The sequence below is a fragment of the Salmo salar genome, chromosome ssa26 (assembly GCF_905237065.1).
Source record: "Salmo salar chromosome ssa26, Ssal_v3.1, whole genome shotgun sequence".
Classification (NCBI taxonomy): domain Eukaryota; kingdom Metazoa; phylum Chordata; class Actinopteri; order Salmoniformes; family Salmonidae; genus Salmo; species Salmo salar.
In genome coordinates this window covers 37,579,404-37,597,500 of record NC_059467.1, presented here as the reverse complement: position 1 = coordinate 37,597,500, position 18,097 = coordinate 37,579,404, and the positions used below count along the sequence as shown (strand labels likewise).

The 18,097-nt window shown below is 46.9% G+C and overlaps 1 protein-coding gene across 2 annotated transcripts in view; it reads left to right on the top strand.

Annotated features, from left to right (window-relative positions):
- The window catches only part of LOC106562591 (A disintegrin and metalloproteinase with thrombospondin motifs 17-like), a 174,871-nt gene that overhangs the window by 78,237 nt on the left and 78,537 nt on the right, over nt 1-18,097 (top strand). For both annotated transcript variants that reach the window (XM_045708167.1, XM_045708166.1), the window contains exon 11: nt 6,128-6,255. In XM_045708167.1, coding sequence (XP_045564123.1) covers nt 6,128-6,255 — 128 coding nt within the window. The remainder of the gene's footprint in view (nt 1-6,127; nt 6,256-18,097) is intronic.

Genomic DNA, 18,097 nt, shown 5'->3' with positions numbered 1-18,097 from the left:
TCCTTGTGGGGACCAAACAATTCATTCCCATTCAAAATCCTATTTTCCCTAACACCTAACGTTAAACCTAACCCTAACCTTAACCCTTAACCCTAACCTTAATCCTAATCCTAATTCTAACACTAATCCTAATTCTAATTGTAACCCTAAACCTAACCCCTAAACTTAAAATAGCATTTTTCCTTGTGGGGACTAGTGAAATGTCCCCACTTGGACTTCTGGTCTCCACAAGGATAGTAAAACCCCAAAACACACACTATAGATGACTTGTCAGGTGCACGATTATTGAATTGGGTTGATGTTGATGTAGTTATCATAGTGTACCAAAATGGGTTACTGACTTCTGTATATCTTTGTCATTGCTTTGGCAAACGTGTTTGCTTTGCATTGCCACGACAACAATCATCTGGCTAACAGAAACAGACTGCCACTCAGGCTGGCCTCATTGACTTCTAGCGGTTCAGTATTCTTTGGCAAATAATTTATTTTCCTTGTCATTAGCGCATGCTTCCCAAATGACACCCTTGTTCCCTTTATATCTCTTTGATCCCTGGTCAAAAGTAATTCCCTACAAAAGGCTATACAGTAGGGTGCTATTTGGGAAGCATCCGCATCTAACTTCCCAGCAGCTTTGATTTAGTGTTAGCTAGATTGATGTCTGTCCAAGTTTTTCCCAGTCATCTAATTTCCTCACGGACCACTCTTGCCAAATCTGTCTGATCAAGGTCATGAGCATGCAGTGTTTTAAACGCAACGGAAAAGGGGGAAAATGAATGTTTCTCATTGGTCCAGGTAGTCCCTCCCTGTTTGGGTCAGTTTTTATTCAGTTTGGCACCTAATGAACACAACCCTGCTGAGAACCATACTGTACAAGAAGAGGTTATAACCACATGACACAAACTGCTGTTCAGGACCCTTGTCGATATCACTCTGTGTGAGGCCTTTGATCAGTGTGTTGTTAAGATGTATTGTCAGTGGTGTAAGATTTTTACAGCTGTTTGACAAAATGTCTTCATGTATTTATGAACTGAGGGTTCTGTTAATCCAGCAGGTGTTTATTTGAGAGCTGTAAAATGGCCTTCTTCCCTCTTTCCTCCCCCTCCTTCCTTCCCTCCCTTCTTCCCTTTCTCCTGCCTTTCTATCCCATCCCAGTAGGATCAGTTCAGTTCAGTTTATTTGTACACTTCCTAATCTGAACTGAGATCAGCAACGTTAGCAGTTCAGTCAGTTCAACATTTACAGATGCGCTATCTTAATTTGACTCTGCTTCTCACAGCAGGAAAGACAAAATCCTGCAGCAAAGTGGATTATAATTATTGGAAATTTTTTCATTAGGGCACATCAAGTCTGACATTTTAAGGCGGAAGTTACAAACTTTAGAAGCCTTTTAAAATGTTGAAAACACTACAATTTGCATTGCAAATTGGAAAATTCTCTGTTGACAACAGATAGATCAAATTAAGATACGTGGGTAAAATTACCAGGGAAGTCAATCCAGAAGAAAAAGACATATTATAACCAATGTTGTTGAATCAAATGTATGAAACACAGAGAGACTAAAGATAGGTTATTTAGGATGTTCTTTTCTTGGTAGGTTTTGGGGGGGAAGCCTGGCTTCCCTTGGCACCCATGAATACACGCCACTGCAGCTCTGTAGGTATTTCAAATTCATCCAATGCAAATAGCTCTGAGGTGTTTGCATCTTAGACAGTCTGCCGCTAACATCTTTTCAGTTTTCACTCTGCTACATTCCCTCGCTCTCTACTAGTCTCTTTTTTTCTCTCTCTCTCTCTGTGTGTGTGTACCTGTCTCTCCCTCTCTCTTGCTGTCTGTCACACACACACAGAGAGACACCAACAAGCTCTCACTACCTTGGAAACTTGGAAACCTCCAGCAAAGAACACTTTATAGCAATTGAGCCTGTGTCTCAGAAAATGAAACAGGATAAAGAGAAAATGAGAGAGGGAGGGAGGAAATGAGAGAAGGAAAGATGTTGTCCTGTTTTCACACATCATCACCACAACCTATCAGGGAGGTTAATCAGAGGATTGCTCTGTGGGGGGTTGTCAGCAAACCTTTTCCAAAACACCAAGTAAACGATGATGGTGGACAGTAAATCTCTTCTTAAACACCAGGGAAATGGTGATGGTGAATCAAGAGTCTCAGTAGTGCTGATTTAGGATCAGTCTTTGCCTTTTAGATCACAATTAATAAGATCATATGGACAGGGTGGACCTGATCCTAGATCAGCAATCCTACTTTGAGCTCATGATACATGAGCTCCTAACGAGCTCTACTTCACACATTTGTTGTGGGTTATTTGGGGAATCTTATTTTAAAGGGTGACTGGTCATCTACTAAAATGTACAGTATGTAGCAACATCACCTGCTGCAGCTAAAGGATCTCACACATTTAAAAAAAAAAAGTGACCTTTGTCCAAAAATGTCTAAAAACATGTCGACGTACATGATGTAGTCTTTTTAGAGGTCAATAAGTCTACATTTGCTGATTCATGGCTATTAAGTGCATTCGGAAAGTATTCAGACCCCTTCACTTTTCCCACATTTTGTTGCGTTATAGCTTTATTCTAAAATGTATTAAATCGTTTTTTTTTTCATCATCAATCTATACACAATACCCCAATATTGACAAAACAAAAACAGGTTTTTAGATTTTTTTTGTTGCAAATGTATAATAAATAAAAAAGTTAAATATCACATTTACATAAGTATTCAGAATTTTTACTCAGACCCTTTGGCAGCGATTACAGCCTTGAGTCTTCTTGGGTATGACACTGCAAGCGTGGCACACCTGTATTTGGAGAGTTTCTCCCATTCTTCTCTGCAGATCCTCTCAAGCTCTGTCAGGTTGGATGGGGAGCGTTGCTGCACAGCTATTTTCAGGTCTCTCCAGACATGTTAGATCGGGTTCAAGTCCGGGCTCTGGCTGGGTGACTCAAGGATATTCAGAGGCTTGTCCCGAAGCCACTCCTGTGTTGTCTTGGCTGTGAGCTTAGGGTCGTTGTCCTGTTGGAAGGTGAACATTCACCCAAATCTGAGGTCCTGAGCGCTCTGGAGCAGGTTTTCATCAAGAATCTCTCTGTACTTTGCTCCATTCATCTTTCCCTTGATCCTGACTAGTCTCCCAGTTCCTGCCGCTGAAAAAAATCCCCACAGCATGATGCTGCCACCACCATGCTTCACCGTAGGGATGGTATTGGCCAGGTGATGAGTGGTACCTGGTTTCCTCCAGATGTGATGCTTGGCATTCAGGCCAAAGAGTTCAATCTTGGTTTCATCAGACCAGTCTGAGAGTCTTTTAGGTGCCTTTTGGCAAACTCCAAGCCTGTTGTCATGTGCCTTTTACTGAGGAGTGGCTTCCGTCTGGTCACTCCATCATAAATGCCTGATTGGTGGAGTGCTGCAGAGAGGGTTGTCCTTCTGGAAGGTTCTCCCATCTCCACAGAGGAACTCTGGAGCTCTGTCAGAATGACCATTGGGTTCTTGGTCATCTCCCTGACCAATGCCCATCTCCCCCATTGCTCAGTTTGGCCGGGTGGCCAGCTCTAGGAAGAGTCTTGGTGGTTCCAAACCTCTTCCATTTAACCTGTTATGGATAGGGGGCAGTATTTTCACGGCCGGATAAAAAACGTACCCGATTTAATCTGATTATTACTCCTGCTCAGAAACTAGAATATGCATATAATTATTAGCTTTGGATAGAAAACACTCCCAAGTTTCTAAAACTGTTTGAATGGTGTCTGTGAGTATAACAGAACTCATTTGGCAGGCCAAAACCTGAGAAGATTCTGTACAGGAAGTACCCTGTCTGACCATTTCTTGGCCTTCTTGATCATCTCTATCCAAAACAAGGGATCTCTGCTGTTACGTGACACTTCCTACGGCTCCCATAGGCTCTCAGAAGGCGGCAAAAAGCTGAATCGTGGCTTTGCAGGCCCTGGCTGAAAAACATTAGCGCGTTTGGATAGTGGTCGGTCAGAGTACTATGAGACTGAGGCGCGTGCACGAGGCAACCCCATGTTTTTATTCTTTCATCTTTGAACGTAAACAACGACTCCCGGTCGGAATATTATCGCTTTTTTACGAGAAAAATAGCATAAAAATTGATTTTAAACAGCGGTTGACATGCTTCGAAGTACGATAATGGAATATTTAGAATTTTTTGTCACGAAACGCGTCGGGCGCGTAACCCTTCGTCACCCTTGGATAGTGTCTTGAACGCACGAACAAAACGCCGCTATTTGGATATAACTATGGATTATTTTGAACCAAACCAACATTTGTTATTGAAGTAGAAGTCCTGGGAGTGCATTCTGACGAAGAACAGGAAAGGTAATCAAACTTTTCTAATAGTAAATCGGAGTTTGGTGAGGGTCAAACTTGGTGGGTGTCAAAATAGCTAGCCTGTGATGGCGTGCTATCTACTCAGAATATTGCAAAATGTGCTTTCACCCAAAAGCTATTTTAAAATCGGACATAGCGAGTGCATAAAGGAGTTCTGTATCTATAATTCTTAAAATAATTGTTATGTTTTTTGTGAACGTTTATCGTGAGTAATTTAGTAAATTCACCGGAAGTGTTCGGTGGGAATGCTAGTTCTGAACGTCACATGCTAATGTAAAAAGCTGTTTTTTTATATAAATATGAACTTGATTGAACAAAACATGCATGTATTGTATAACATAATGTCCTAGGCGTGTCATCTGATGAAGATCATCAAAGGTTAGTGCTGCATTTAGCTGTGGTTTTGTTTTTTGTGACATTATATGCTAGCTTGAAAAATGGGTGTCTGATTATTTCTGGCTGGGTACTCTGCTGACATAATCTAATGTTTTGCTTTCGCTTTCGTTTTTGTATTTTTGAGGAATTTGTCATTCGTGCCACGCCTATCATTGGATATTGGAGCAGGTGTTCCGCTAGCGGAACGTCTAGATGTAAGAGTTAAGAATGATGGAGGCCATTGTGTTCTTGGGGACCTTCAATGCTGCAGAAATGTTTTGGTACCCTTCCCCAGATCTGTGCCTCGACACAATCCTGTCTTGGAGCTCTACGGACAATTCCTTTGACCTTATGGTTTGGTTTTTGCTGTGACATGAACTGTCAACTGTGGGACCTTATATAGACAGGAGTGTGCCTTTCTAAATCATGTCCAATCAATTGAATTTACCACAGGTGGACTCCAATCAAGTTGGAGAAACATCTCACGGATGATCAACGGAAACAGGATGCACCTGAGCTCAATGTCGGGTCTGAATAATTCTGTAGATTAGTTATTTCTGTTTTAGATTTTTTTATACATTTGCAAATATTTCTAAAAACATGTTTTCGCTTTGTCATTATGGGGTATTTATTTTGTATTTCATCCATTTTAGAATAAGGCTGTAACATAACAAAATGTGGAAAAAGTGAATGGTTCTGAATACTTTCAGGTAGCCTAGTGGTTAGAGCATTGGGCCTGTAACTGAAAGGTTGCTAAATCAAATCCCCGAGCTGACAAGGTAAAAATCTGTCGTTCTACCCCTGAAAAAGGCAGTTAACCCACTGTTCCTAGGTTGTCATTGTAAGTAAGAATTTGTTCTTAACTGATTTGCCTAGTTAAATAAAGTAAATAAATTACTAAAAGAGCATGAGACCAGGTAGCTGATACCAACAATCTTTTTTTAACATTTGCATATCAAAAGTCACCAGTGGTCATGTGATGTCATCACATTACGTAATATATGAGCTTTCAATCAAGGGTGACACCTCATTACATTAACCCCTATGTGTGTTCTCTCTGTAGAAAAGCCCTGTTCCCTGCTCTGTTCCACATCATTAATAGATTGATATCACTTTATTGGTCAATTGCACCCAAGGTCCAACCTAAATTTTACTTCCACTTTTAATTCAACCATTCTGAAAGACACACATTAACAGGTTTTGGAGAGGTGCAGGGTTAGGGGTTTAGTGCCTTGCTTGAGGGCACAGTGACATCAATGGCACCTAGGCATTGGTTGCCAGCTCACTTCCGGACAGGAAAACCGGGGATGCAAACTGGCAACTCCCCGGTTGCTGGCTCGCCTCTGTACCCGCTAGGCTATTAACCCCTTGTGTGTTCTCTCTGTAGAGAAGCCGTGTGCCCTGTTCTGTTCCCCTGTGGGGAGAGATTCCCCCATCCTGGTGGCAGAGAGAGTGATGGATGGAACACCATGTGGACCCTACGAGTCAGACCTGTGTGTCAATGGCAGGTGTCAGGTACACACACACATACAAACTCAATGCACGTAAATACACACACATACACACACACGCACGCACGCACGGCAGGCAGGCAGGCAGGCAGGCAGGCAGACAGACAGACAGACAGACAGACAGACAGACAGACAGACAGACAGACAGACAGACAGACAGACAGACAGACAGACAGACAGACAGACAGAGACAGACAGACAGACAGACAGACAGACAGACAGACAGACAGACAGACAGAGGAACAAAAGTTAATGCTATTGGCACAGGCAATTGACCAGGCAGACTTGTGTGTCGATTTAAGAAAAAGAAGATGATTTGAACATCCCACACATGAGAATCCTGGTGCTGGGCTCAAAGAATACTAAGATAAAGAAATGCTAAGACATTCCTGTAGCCATTAAGCACTGGGGAGCAGCAATATTCTGTGTCCATGCCTCTCATTTCCTTAGAAGTGCGGATGGCAATTGGCTATGAGCGGTGCATTGTTTCTGGCTACTCCTCCTACCCCTGGCCTTCCTCTACTGCCCTGCCTCACTCCCTCTGCCCTGTGACAGAATCCCTGCTCAGTTAAGAAGAGATGGTGGGACCTGTCAATTTCACCAGGTCAAAGGAGAAGGGTTTTCTCTCTGTAGGTCACTAGAGAAGGGTTTTCTTTCTGTAGGTCACTAGAGAAGGGTTTTCTCACTGTAGGTCACTAGAGAAGGGTTTTCTCACTGTAGGTCACTAGAGAAGGGTTTTCTCTCTGTAGGTCACTAGAGAAGGGTTTTCTCTCTGTAGGTCACTAGAGAAGGGTTTTCTCTCTGTAGGTCACTAGAGAAGGGTTTTCTTTCTGTAGGTCACTAAAGAAGGGTTTTCTCTCTGTAGGTCACTAGAGAAGGGTTTTCTTTCTGTAGGTCACTAGAGAAGGGTTTTCTCTCTGTAGGTCACTAGAGAAGGGTTTTCTTTCTGTAGGTCACTAGAGAAGGGTTTTCTCTCTGTAGGTCACTAGAGAAGGGTTTTCTTTCTGTAGGTCACTAGAGAAGGGTTTTCTCTCTGTAGGTCACTAGAGAAGGGTTTTATCTTTGTGCTGGTGGATTTAATTGTATCTTGGTTTATCTGTGTCCTGTTTTCTCCCGTCTCTCTCCCTCTCTCTCACTCCCCCTCTCTCTGTCCTGAGCTCCCAAATGTCTTCTCACAATCTCTCTCTCTCTCTCTCTCTCTCTCTCTCTCTCTCTCTCTCTCTATCTCTCTCCCTCTCTTTCTCTCTCAGGCCTGCAAAGGCAAAGTTTCAATTGGCTGGGAGGTAACAGGGTCATTTTACCACTTCCTGTTTCTGTCAGGTTAGATCAAATCAAATAAAATGATATTTGTCACATACACGTGTTTAGCAGATGTTATTGCGGATGTAGCGAAATGCTTGTGTTTCTAGCTCCAACAGTGCAGTAATATCTAAGAATTCACAACAATACCTACAATACACACAACCTAAAGTAAAATAATGGAATTTAAGGAATTGTCACGAATCCTACCGAAGGTGGCTCCCCTGCCTGCTCGGGCGGCGCTCGGCGGTCGTCGTCACCGACCTACTATCCTTTTTTCCTTTTCGTTTGGTTTGTCTTATTGTTTGCACCTGTTCCTCATTTGTCTTTTGATTTTGGTTATTTAAGCCTGGTTAGCCCGCCCAGTGTTGTGCGGGATTATTTTAGCGTCAGGTTGTGTTTTTGTCATTGGATGTGCTGGCGATTTACGACTGTGATATTGTAGGCTGGCTGTGCACCTGTTTTGGGCACTTGGCATTTTTTCCACGCCGTTTGTGTTGGCGTTGTTCGTGTTGTGTTTTTGATTGAAATAAACACAAAGCTCCGTACCTCTGCTCTCTGCGCCTGACTCCTACCACCACTCCTAGCAATCGTGTGACAGAATCCCGCACCAACTATGGAGTCAGCAGGAGCAGCCTCCCCTCCTCTCCCATCGATGGAGGAACGGGTCCTTCACCATACCACCATCCTCCACCGAATCGGCTCAGCGATGGAGCAGATGATGGAGAGGATGGACCGATGGGAGAGGAGTGGCCTCCCTACCGCATCCCCAGCACCAACTCCCCCTCCACCATCTACCCCTCCACCGACGCCCGGACCCGGAGCCCTACGCCTGGCTCTCCCCAGGGAGTACGATGGAGCGGCGGCTGGGTGCCAGGGGTTCCTGCTACAGTTGGATTTGTACCTGGCTACTGTTCATCCAGCTCCCTCGGCAGAGGAGAGCGTAAGTGTCCTCGTCTCCTGCTTAACGGGACGTGCCCTGGAGTGGGCCAACGCAGTGTGGTATGGCCCAGACTCGGCAAGGGATCACTACCCTGAGTTCACCCGCCGGTTCCGGGCCGTGTTCGACCACCCAGCAGAAGGCCGGGCGGCGGGTGAACGGCTGTTCCACCTGCGTCAGGAGACGAGGAGCGCACAGGACTTTGCTCTGGAGTTCCGGACTTTGGCTGCTGGAGCGGGGTGGAACGACAGGGCCCTGATGGACCACTATCGGTGTAGCCTCCGGGAGGACGTCCGCCGTGAGCTAGCCTGTCGGGACACTACCCTGTCACTAGACGAACTAATCGACATGTCCATTCGTCTTGACAATCTGCTGGCTGCGCGCGGGCGTCCAGACGGGGCCCTGTTGGTTCCACCTCCAGGTCCTCCAGCTCCCATACCTATGGAGCTAGGGGGGGCCGCGTCCAGGGGAACCGGAGGAGGAGGCTCCCCTTGTATCCAGTGTGGTCGGAGAGGACACACTACCAACCGGTGCTGGGGGAGCTCCTCTGGGAATCGGGATGGCAGGCGGAGCACTCCTCGTCCATCTCAGGTGAGTAAGCACCAACCTCACCCAGAGCTCCCTGTTGGTCACATGTTCGTTTTAGTAACTTTCCCCTTGTTTTCTCCCTCTTTCCAGCATAAGGCGCTAGTCGATTCAGGCGCAGCTGGAAACTTTATGGATCGTGGGCTCGCACTAAGGCTAGGGATTCCCCTGGTGTCGTTGGACCAACCTTTCCCCGTGCACTCCTTAGATAGCAGACCATTAGGGTCAGGACTGGTCAGGGAGGCCACGGTGCCACTGGACATGGTAACGCAGGGGGATCATGGGGAACGGATTAGTCTCTTCCTCATTGATTCTCCTGCGTTTCCGGTGGTGCTGGGGATTCCCTGGCTGGCCAATCACAATCACAATATTTCGTGGAGACAGGGGGCTCTCAGAGGGTGGTCAGAGGAGTGCTCAGGCAGGTGTAAGGGAGTTTCCATCGGTGCGACGACGGTGGAGAGTCCAGACCAGGTTTCCACTGTGCGCATTCCCTCAGAATATGCCGATAAGGCTATCGCCTTCTGTAAAAAGAGGGCGACCCGATTACCACCTCATCGACGAGGGGATTGCGTGATAAATCTCCAGGTAAACGCTGCACTTCCCAGGAGTCACGTGTACCCATTGTCACAGGAGGAGACGTTGGCTATGGAGACATATGTCACGGAATCTCTGAGACAGGGGTATATTCAGCCCTCCATGTCACCCGTCTCCTCGAGTTTCTTTTTCGTGAAGAAAAAGGATGGAGGGTTGCGTCCGTGCATTGATTATCGAGGTCTAAATTCCATCACAGTAGGGTTCAGTTACCCACTACCTCTCATCGCTACGGCGGTGGAATCATTTCACGGCGCACGTTTTTTCACGAAACTGGACCTCAGGAGCGCGTACAATCTGGTGCGTATCCGGGGAGGAGACGAGTGGAAAACCGCATTCAGTACCACATCGGGCCACTATGAGTACCTCGTCATGCCGTACGGGTTAAAGAATGCTCCAGCCGTCTTTCAATCCTTTGTTGACGAGATTCTCAGGGACCTGCACGGACAAGCGGTGGTGGTGTATATTGACGACATCCTGATTTATTCCGCCACCCGCACCGCGCATGTCTCCCTGGTGCGCAAGGTGCTTGGGCGACTGCTGGAGAATGACCTGTACGTCAAGGCTGAGAAATGTGAGTTTTTCAAACGAGCCGTTTCCTTCCTGGGGTATCGCATTTCCACCTCGGGGGTGGTGATGGAGGATGACCGCGTTAAAGCCGTGCGTAATTGGCTGACTCCGACCATGGTAAAGGAGGTGCAGCGTTTTTTAGGGTTTGCCAATTACTACCGGAGGTTTATCCGGGGCTTTGGTCAAGTTGCTGCTCCCATTACTTCACTGCTGAAGGGGGGTCCGGCGCGCTTGCGCTGGTCAGCAGAGGCGAACAGAGCGTTCAGTCGCCTGAAGGAGCTGTTTACCGTCGCTCCAGTGCTGGCTCATCCGGATTCCTCTTTGGCATTCATAGTGGAGGTGGACGCGTCCGAGACTGGGGTGGGGGCCGTGCTATCACAGCGCTCGGGCACGCCACCCAAACTCCGCCCGTGCGCTTTCTTTTCTAGGAAGCTAGGGCCGGCGGAGCAGAACTATGACGTGGGGGACAGGGAGTTGTTAGCTGTGGTCAAGGCTCTGAAGGTGTGGAGACATTGGCTTGAGGGGGCAAAGCACCCTTTCCTCATCTGGACTGACCACCGTAATCTCGAGTACATCCGGGCAGCTAGGAGACTGAATCCGCGTCAGGCCAGGTGGGCCATGTTCTTTACCCGTTTCCGGTTCACAATCTCTTATCGGCCAGGTTCACTGAACACGAAGGCCGACGCACTGTCCCGCCTATATGACACCGAGGAGAGGGCCATCGATCCGGCTCCCATTCTTCCGGCGTCGTGTTTGGTAGCTCCGGTGGTATGGGAGTTGGACGCGGAGATCCAGCGGGCGTTACGGTCGGAACCTGCACCATCGCAGTGTCCGGCAGGTGTTCAGTACGTACCGCTTGGTCTCCGTGATCGATTGATTCGATGGGCCCATAATCTCCCCTCTTCGGGTCACCCTGGGATCGAGAGGACAGTGCGGAACCTGAGGGGGAAGTACTGGTGGCCCACCTTGGGTAAGGACGTGCGGTTTTATGTTTCTTCCTGCTCGGTGTGCGCTCAGAGCAAGGCTCCTCGACACCTGCCTAGAGGGAAATTACACCCCCTCCCCGTTCCACAGCGGCCGTGGTCACACTTGTCAGTGGACTTCCTCACTGACCTTCCCGTATCGCAGGGGAACACCACTATCCTGGTCGTTGTGGATCGGTTCTCGAAGTCCTGTCGTCTCATCCCGTTGCCCGGTCTCCCTATGGCTCTGCAGACTGCGGAGGCCCTGTTTACCCATGTCTTCCGGCACTATGGGGTGCCCGAGGACATCGTTTCTGATCGGGGTCCCCAGTTCACGTCCAGAGTTTGGAGGGCGTTCATGGAACGTTTGGGGGTCTCGGTCAGCCTGACCTCGGGTTTCCACCCCGAGAGTAATGGGCAGGTGGAGAGGGTGAACCAAGAGGTGGGTAGGTTTCTAAGGACGTATTGCCAGGACCGGCCCAGAGAATGGGCGAGATACGTGCCATGGGCAGAAATAGCCCAAAATTCTCTACGGCACTCATCAACCAACATGTCACCGTTCCAGTGCGTGTTGGGCTACCAGCTGGTCCTGGCTCCATGGCACCAGAGCCAGACCGAGGCTCCTGCGGTGGAGGATTGGGTGCAGCGCTCGAAGGACACCTGGAGAGCCGTCCAAGACGCACTTACAAAGGCGAGTGGACGGCAGAAGAAGAGCGCTGACCAGCACCGCAGTGAGACCCCTGTGTTTGCACCAGGGGATCGAGTCTGGCTCTCGGCTAGAAACCTGCCCCTCCGCTTGACCTGCCGGAAGCTGGGCCCGCAGTGTGTAGGGCCGTTTAAAGTCCTGAGGAGGATAAACGAGGTGTGTTACCGGTTACAACTTCCATCTTACTACCGTATTAACCCCTCGTTTCATGTGTCTCTCCTCAGGCCGGTGGTGGCTGGTCCCATGCAGGAAGGTGAGGTGCCGGAGGTTCCTCCCCCACCGCTGGACATTTGGGGGTCCCCGGCGTATAAAATACGCGCCATTCTGGACTCCAGACTTCGGGGGGGGCCTACAGTACCTCGTCGACTGGGAGGGGTACGGCGCGGAGGAGATGTGCTGGGTACCCAGGAGGGACATTTTGGACCCCACACTACTGAGGGAGTTCCACCGCCTTCATGGGGATCGCCCTGCGCCTCGTCCTCCGGGTCGCCCTCGAGGTCGGTGGCGGCGCGCTGCGGGAGCCGCGCGTCAGGAGGGGGGTACTGTCACGAATCCTACCGAAGGTGGCTCCCCTGCCTGCTCGGGCGGCGCTCGGCGGTCGTCGTCACCGACCTACTAGCCGCCGCTGATCCTTTTTTCCTTTTCGTTTGGTTTGTCTTATTGTTTGCACCTGTTCCTCATTTGTCTTTTGATTTTGGTTATTTAAGCCTGGTTAGCCCGCCCAGTGTTGTGCGGGATTATTTTAGCGTCAGGTTGTGTTTTTGTCATTGGATGTGCTGGCGATTTACGACTGTGATATTGTAGGCTGGCTGTGCACCTGTTTTGGGCACTTGGCATTTTTTCCACGCCGTTTGTGTTGGCGTTGTTCGTGTTGTGTTTTTGATTGAAATAAACACAAAGCGCCGTACCTCTGCTCTCTGCGCCTGACTCCTACCACCACTCCTAGCAATCGTGTGACAGGAATATATAAAAATTAGGATGAGCAATGTCAGAGTGGCATTGACTAAAATACAGTAGAATCTTAGGTCCTAGAAGCAGAGCTGCCTTATCGGTTAGTGCCATCTTGCCACTAATAGCTAAGCACTGGGACACCAGATGAGAAAATAGACAGACATGGAAGACAGGATGTAGAGGATAGAGGAAGTGAGGGAGCTTTCAGATGAGAAGATATTGTCTAAAGAAAAAAGTAGGTATGAGAGACGAAGGAAATAAGATGGTAATCATTATAATAAAATTGACATATTTAAATGCTAGACTAGACTTTTCACCTGCTTTACACTGTAAGAGGGGATTCTCACCTCGTCTTGGCCATTTTTCTGGCCCATTCTTGGGACTCATAGCCACAGACTCAGTGGTGGATAAAAGTGTGTGTGTGGGTAGTATAGTTTCCGAAGGAGTAGCCAGCTGTTGTCAATAGATACTGGTCATCTGCTGAGCCAGCATTTGGTTCCCTACACATGGGAGACATTATGTGTCATGCTTCCCTCTACACACACATATCATAGGCCACACACATGCACACACTCTCGCACTGTCTTACACACACACACACACACACACACACACACACACACACACACACACACACACACACACACACACACACACACACACACACACACACACACACACACACATACAGAGATACACGTCTGTGTGTGTGTGTGTGTGTGTGTGTGTGTGTGTGTGTGTGTGTGTGTGTGTGTGTGTGTGTGTGTGTGTGTGTGTGTGTTTGTGTCAATAATTGTATCCATATTTTGTATTTCCTGGATTTATCCTCTCTCTTTTCATTGGCCAGCAAGAGGGGATTTCTCCTCAGTGTTCTGACAGCCAGCATTAACAAATAAATAAACAGAGAGAGAGAGAGAGAGAGAGATACTTGACTTTTTGTCTTCTTTAATGAGCCGTCCTCATTACACTTAAAACACCACAACCCCCCCAAAAAGAAATGCATTCAGTGCCACCTCGACACAATCATATCACACAGTACAATACAATACACCCTCCAGCACCACATTACACAGTACAATATAATACACCCTCCAGCACCACATTACACAGTACAATACAATACATCCTCCAGCACCACATTACACAGTACAATACAATACATCCTCCAGCACCACATTACACAGTACAATACAATATACCCTCCAGCACCACATTACACAGTACAATATAATACACCCTCCAGCACCACATTACACAATACAATACAATACATCCTCCAACACCACATTACACAGTACAATACAATACATCCTCCAGCACCACATTACACAGTACAATACAATATACCCTCCAGCACCACATTACACAGTACAATATAATACACCCTCCAGCACCACATTACACAGTACAATACAATATACCCTCCAGCACCACATTACACAGTACAATACAATACATCCTCCAGCACCACATTACACAGTACAATACAATATACCCTCCAGCACCACATTACACAGTACAATATAATACACCCTCCAGCACCACATTACACAGTACAATACAATACACCCTTCAGCACCACATTACATTACACAGTACAATACAATACACCCTCCAGCACCACATTACACAGTACAATACAATACACCCTCCAGCACCACATTACACAGTACAATACAATACAACCTCCAGCACCACATTACACAATACAATACACCATCCAGCACCACATTACACAGTACAATACAATACACCCTCCAGCACCACATTACATTACACAGTACAATACAATACACCCTCCAGCACCACATTACACAGTACAATACAATACACCCTCCAGCACCACATTACACAGTACAATATAATACACCCTCCAGCACCACATTACACAGTACAATATAATACACCCTCCAGCACCACATTACATTACCCAGTACAGTACAATAAACCCTCCAGCGCCACATTACACAGTACAATATAATACACCCTCCAGCATCACATTACACAGTACAATATAATACACCTTCCAGGATCACATTACACAGTACAATATAATACACCCTCCCGCGACACATTAGAACTGTATATCCAACCCCTCCTCTCCAGCTGTACAGACATCCCCTGAACCCCCATACATCCTGAAACATCTCCACACTGTTAATAACTTTATAATACTCAAACTCAACCCTAAGGGGTGTAGAGACCATCACTTTGAATAATATCACCAGGTCTAACCCGGGTTCCTTCTTGTTAGCTATATGGCCAACTTGGCCTGGCCAAACAGAACGTTCAACAACGCTTTTCACTGCTGGAATACCTTTTCCCTGCTGGAAAACCTTTTCACTGCTGGAATACCTTTTCACTGCTCGAAAACCTTTTCACTGCTGGAAAACCTTTTCACTGCTCGAATACCTTTTCACTGCTGGAAAACCTTTTCACTGCTGGAAAACCTTTTCACTGCTCGAAAACCTTTTCACTGCTGGAAAACCTTTTCACTGCTGGAATACCTTTTCACTGCTGGAAAACCTTTTCACTGCTGGAATACCTTTTCACTGCTGGAAAACCTTTTCACTGCTCGAATACCTTTTCACTGCTGGAAAACCTTTTCACTGCTGGAAAACCTTTTCACTGCTGGAATACCTTTTCCCTGATGGAAAACCTTTTCACTGATGGAATACCTTTTCACTGCTGGAATACCTTTTCACTGCTCGAAAACCTTTTCACTGATGGAATACCTTTTCACTGCTGGAATACCTTTTCACTGCTGGAAAACCTTTTCACTGCTCGAAAACCTTTTCACTGCTGGAAAATCTTTTCACTGCTCGAAAACCTTTTCACTGCTGGAAAACCTTTTCACTGCTGGAAAACCTTTTCACTGCTGGAAAACCTTTTCACTGCTGGAAAACCTTTTCACTGCTGTAAAACTTTTTCACTGCTGGAAAACCTTTTCACTGCTGGAAAACTTTTTCACTGCTGGAAAACCTTTTCACTGCTGGAAAACCTTTTCACTGCTGGAAAACCTTTTCACTGCTGGAATACCTTTTCACTGCTGGAATACCTTTTCACTGCTGGAAAACCTTTTCACTGCTGTAAAACTTTTTCACTGCTGGAAAACCTTTTCACTGCTCGAAAACCTTTTCACTGCTGGAAAACTTTTTCACTGCTGGAAAACCTTTTCACTGCTGGAAAACCTTTTCACTGCTGGAAAACCTTTTCACTGCTGGAAAACCTTTTCACTGCTGGAAAACCTTTTCACTGCTGGAAAACCTTTTCACTGCTGGAATACCTTTTCACTGCTGGAAAACCTTTTCACTGCTGGAAAACCTTTTCACTGATGGAATACCTCGGCTCCATCACAAACATACCCACAGAAAAAACAGGAACAGTCTCAGTCATTTCACAGAATGAAGGAGGAGAAAGAGAGGGATGAGGGAGAGAGAGATAGACAGAGACAGAGAGACCCGTTCAAATAAACGCACTGAAGGACCAGCTACAGTAGCTTCAAATGAATTATTGTCCCCTCCATGTGAGGCTGAGCCATAGTCTAAAACTGTCCGTAGTCCATCAGTCTACAGTCCAGCCTATAGTCCACAGTAGGGGTATGCAACTAGATTCACCCACAGGCCAATGTTTGTCAAAGCGCATGGTTGAGGGTCCTTTCGGTTACTGGCCCAATACTCATTTATAAAAAAGCTACACCAATGTGTCGGAGGAAACACTGTACACCTGGCTACCGTGTCAGCGTGCATGCACCCGGCCCATCACAGGAGTCTCTAGAGCGCGATAGGACAAGGACATCCCGGCCGGCCAAACCCTCCTCTAACCCAGAAGACGCTGGGCCAATTGTGAGTCGTCTCATGGGTCTCGCGGGCGCGGCCAGCCTCAACACAGCCTGGTATCGAACCAGGATCTGTAGTAACACAGCTAGCACTGCGATGCAGTGCCTTAGACCGCTGCGCCACTCGGGAGACCCTACTGGCCCAATGCTCTTAACCACTGGCCTACCTGCCGCCCCATTGATGGATTGAGACGTGGAACTGTGATGCTCCAGCTGAGTACTGATGATTTTCTGAATGAGTCTCGACCCCCGGTGAGCTTCTGGGGGATGACATACACCTCGTCTGGGATGAGGTAGACTCCGTCCTCCGTGGTCTGGTACTGGGAGTAGCTAAAGTTCATGATTCGTCCCAGGCTGAGTGGGTGAGGGACACACTGGTGGAGCAGAGAGAGCATTAGCAGGGTGCTCTCAGAGCCATGGCTGAGTCAGATGTGACTTCTATGAGGAAAAGGTGAAGGAATATTATGCTTCTCACTTGCTCTTGTCAGAATGCTGTGCAACTGGTTTCATGTAAATGGCAGAGCAGTTCATATGCCACATACATCAGCCGCTTCTAAATGTCAAATCTAAATGGTTTGGTCTTTTATGCCTGACGATGACTTCCAAGTGAAACATTTAAAAAAAACACAGTGGAAGCGTTCGTCAGTGTGCGGGTCTCCATTCTCTACAGATATAGGATCTTAATTTGATCACCCTGTTGCAGGATAACTTTTGAGGTATTTGAGGTTTAAAAAGGCTTCTAAAGTTTGTAATTTACACTTAGAAATTTCCCAACAAATGTATCAACCCCTACAGATATGTCCGTTAATTATAATTCACATAATAATTCATATTTTCTACTGCTGCTGTTGCAAACAAATTAAGATCAGTACATCTGTAATCTATCTTAATCAATGAAGTCAAACATTGGACAGCAAAAGCTTAATGTCAATATGCCTTGTCCATTGCTGTTCTGGTTAGTGTTTTTTGGCTTATTTCACTGTAGAGCCTCTAGCCCTGCTCATTATACCTTATCTAACCTCTCAGTTCCACCGCCCACACATGCGATGACATCGCCTGGTTTCAATGATGTTTCTAGAGACGATATCTCTCTCATCATCACTCAATGCCTAGGTTTACCTCCACTGTACTCTCATCCCACCATACCTTTGTCTGTACATTATACCTTGAAGCTATTTTATCGCCCCCAGAAACCTGCTCCTTTTACTCTCTGTTCCGGACGTCCTAGACGACCAATTCTCATAGCTTTTAGCCGTACCCTTATCCTACTCCTCCACTGTTCCTCTGGCGATGTAGAGGTGAATCCAGGCCCTGCAGTGCCTAGCTCCACTCCTATTCCCCAGGCGCTCTCTTTTGATGACTTATGTAACCATAATAGTCTTGGTTTCATGCATGTTAACATTA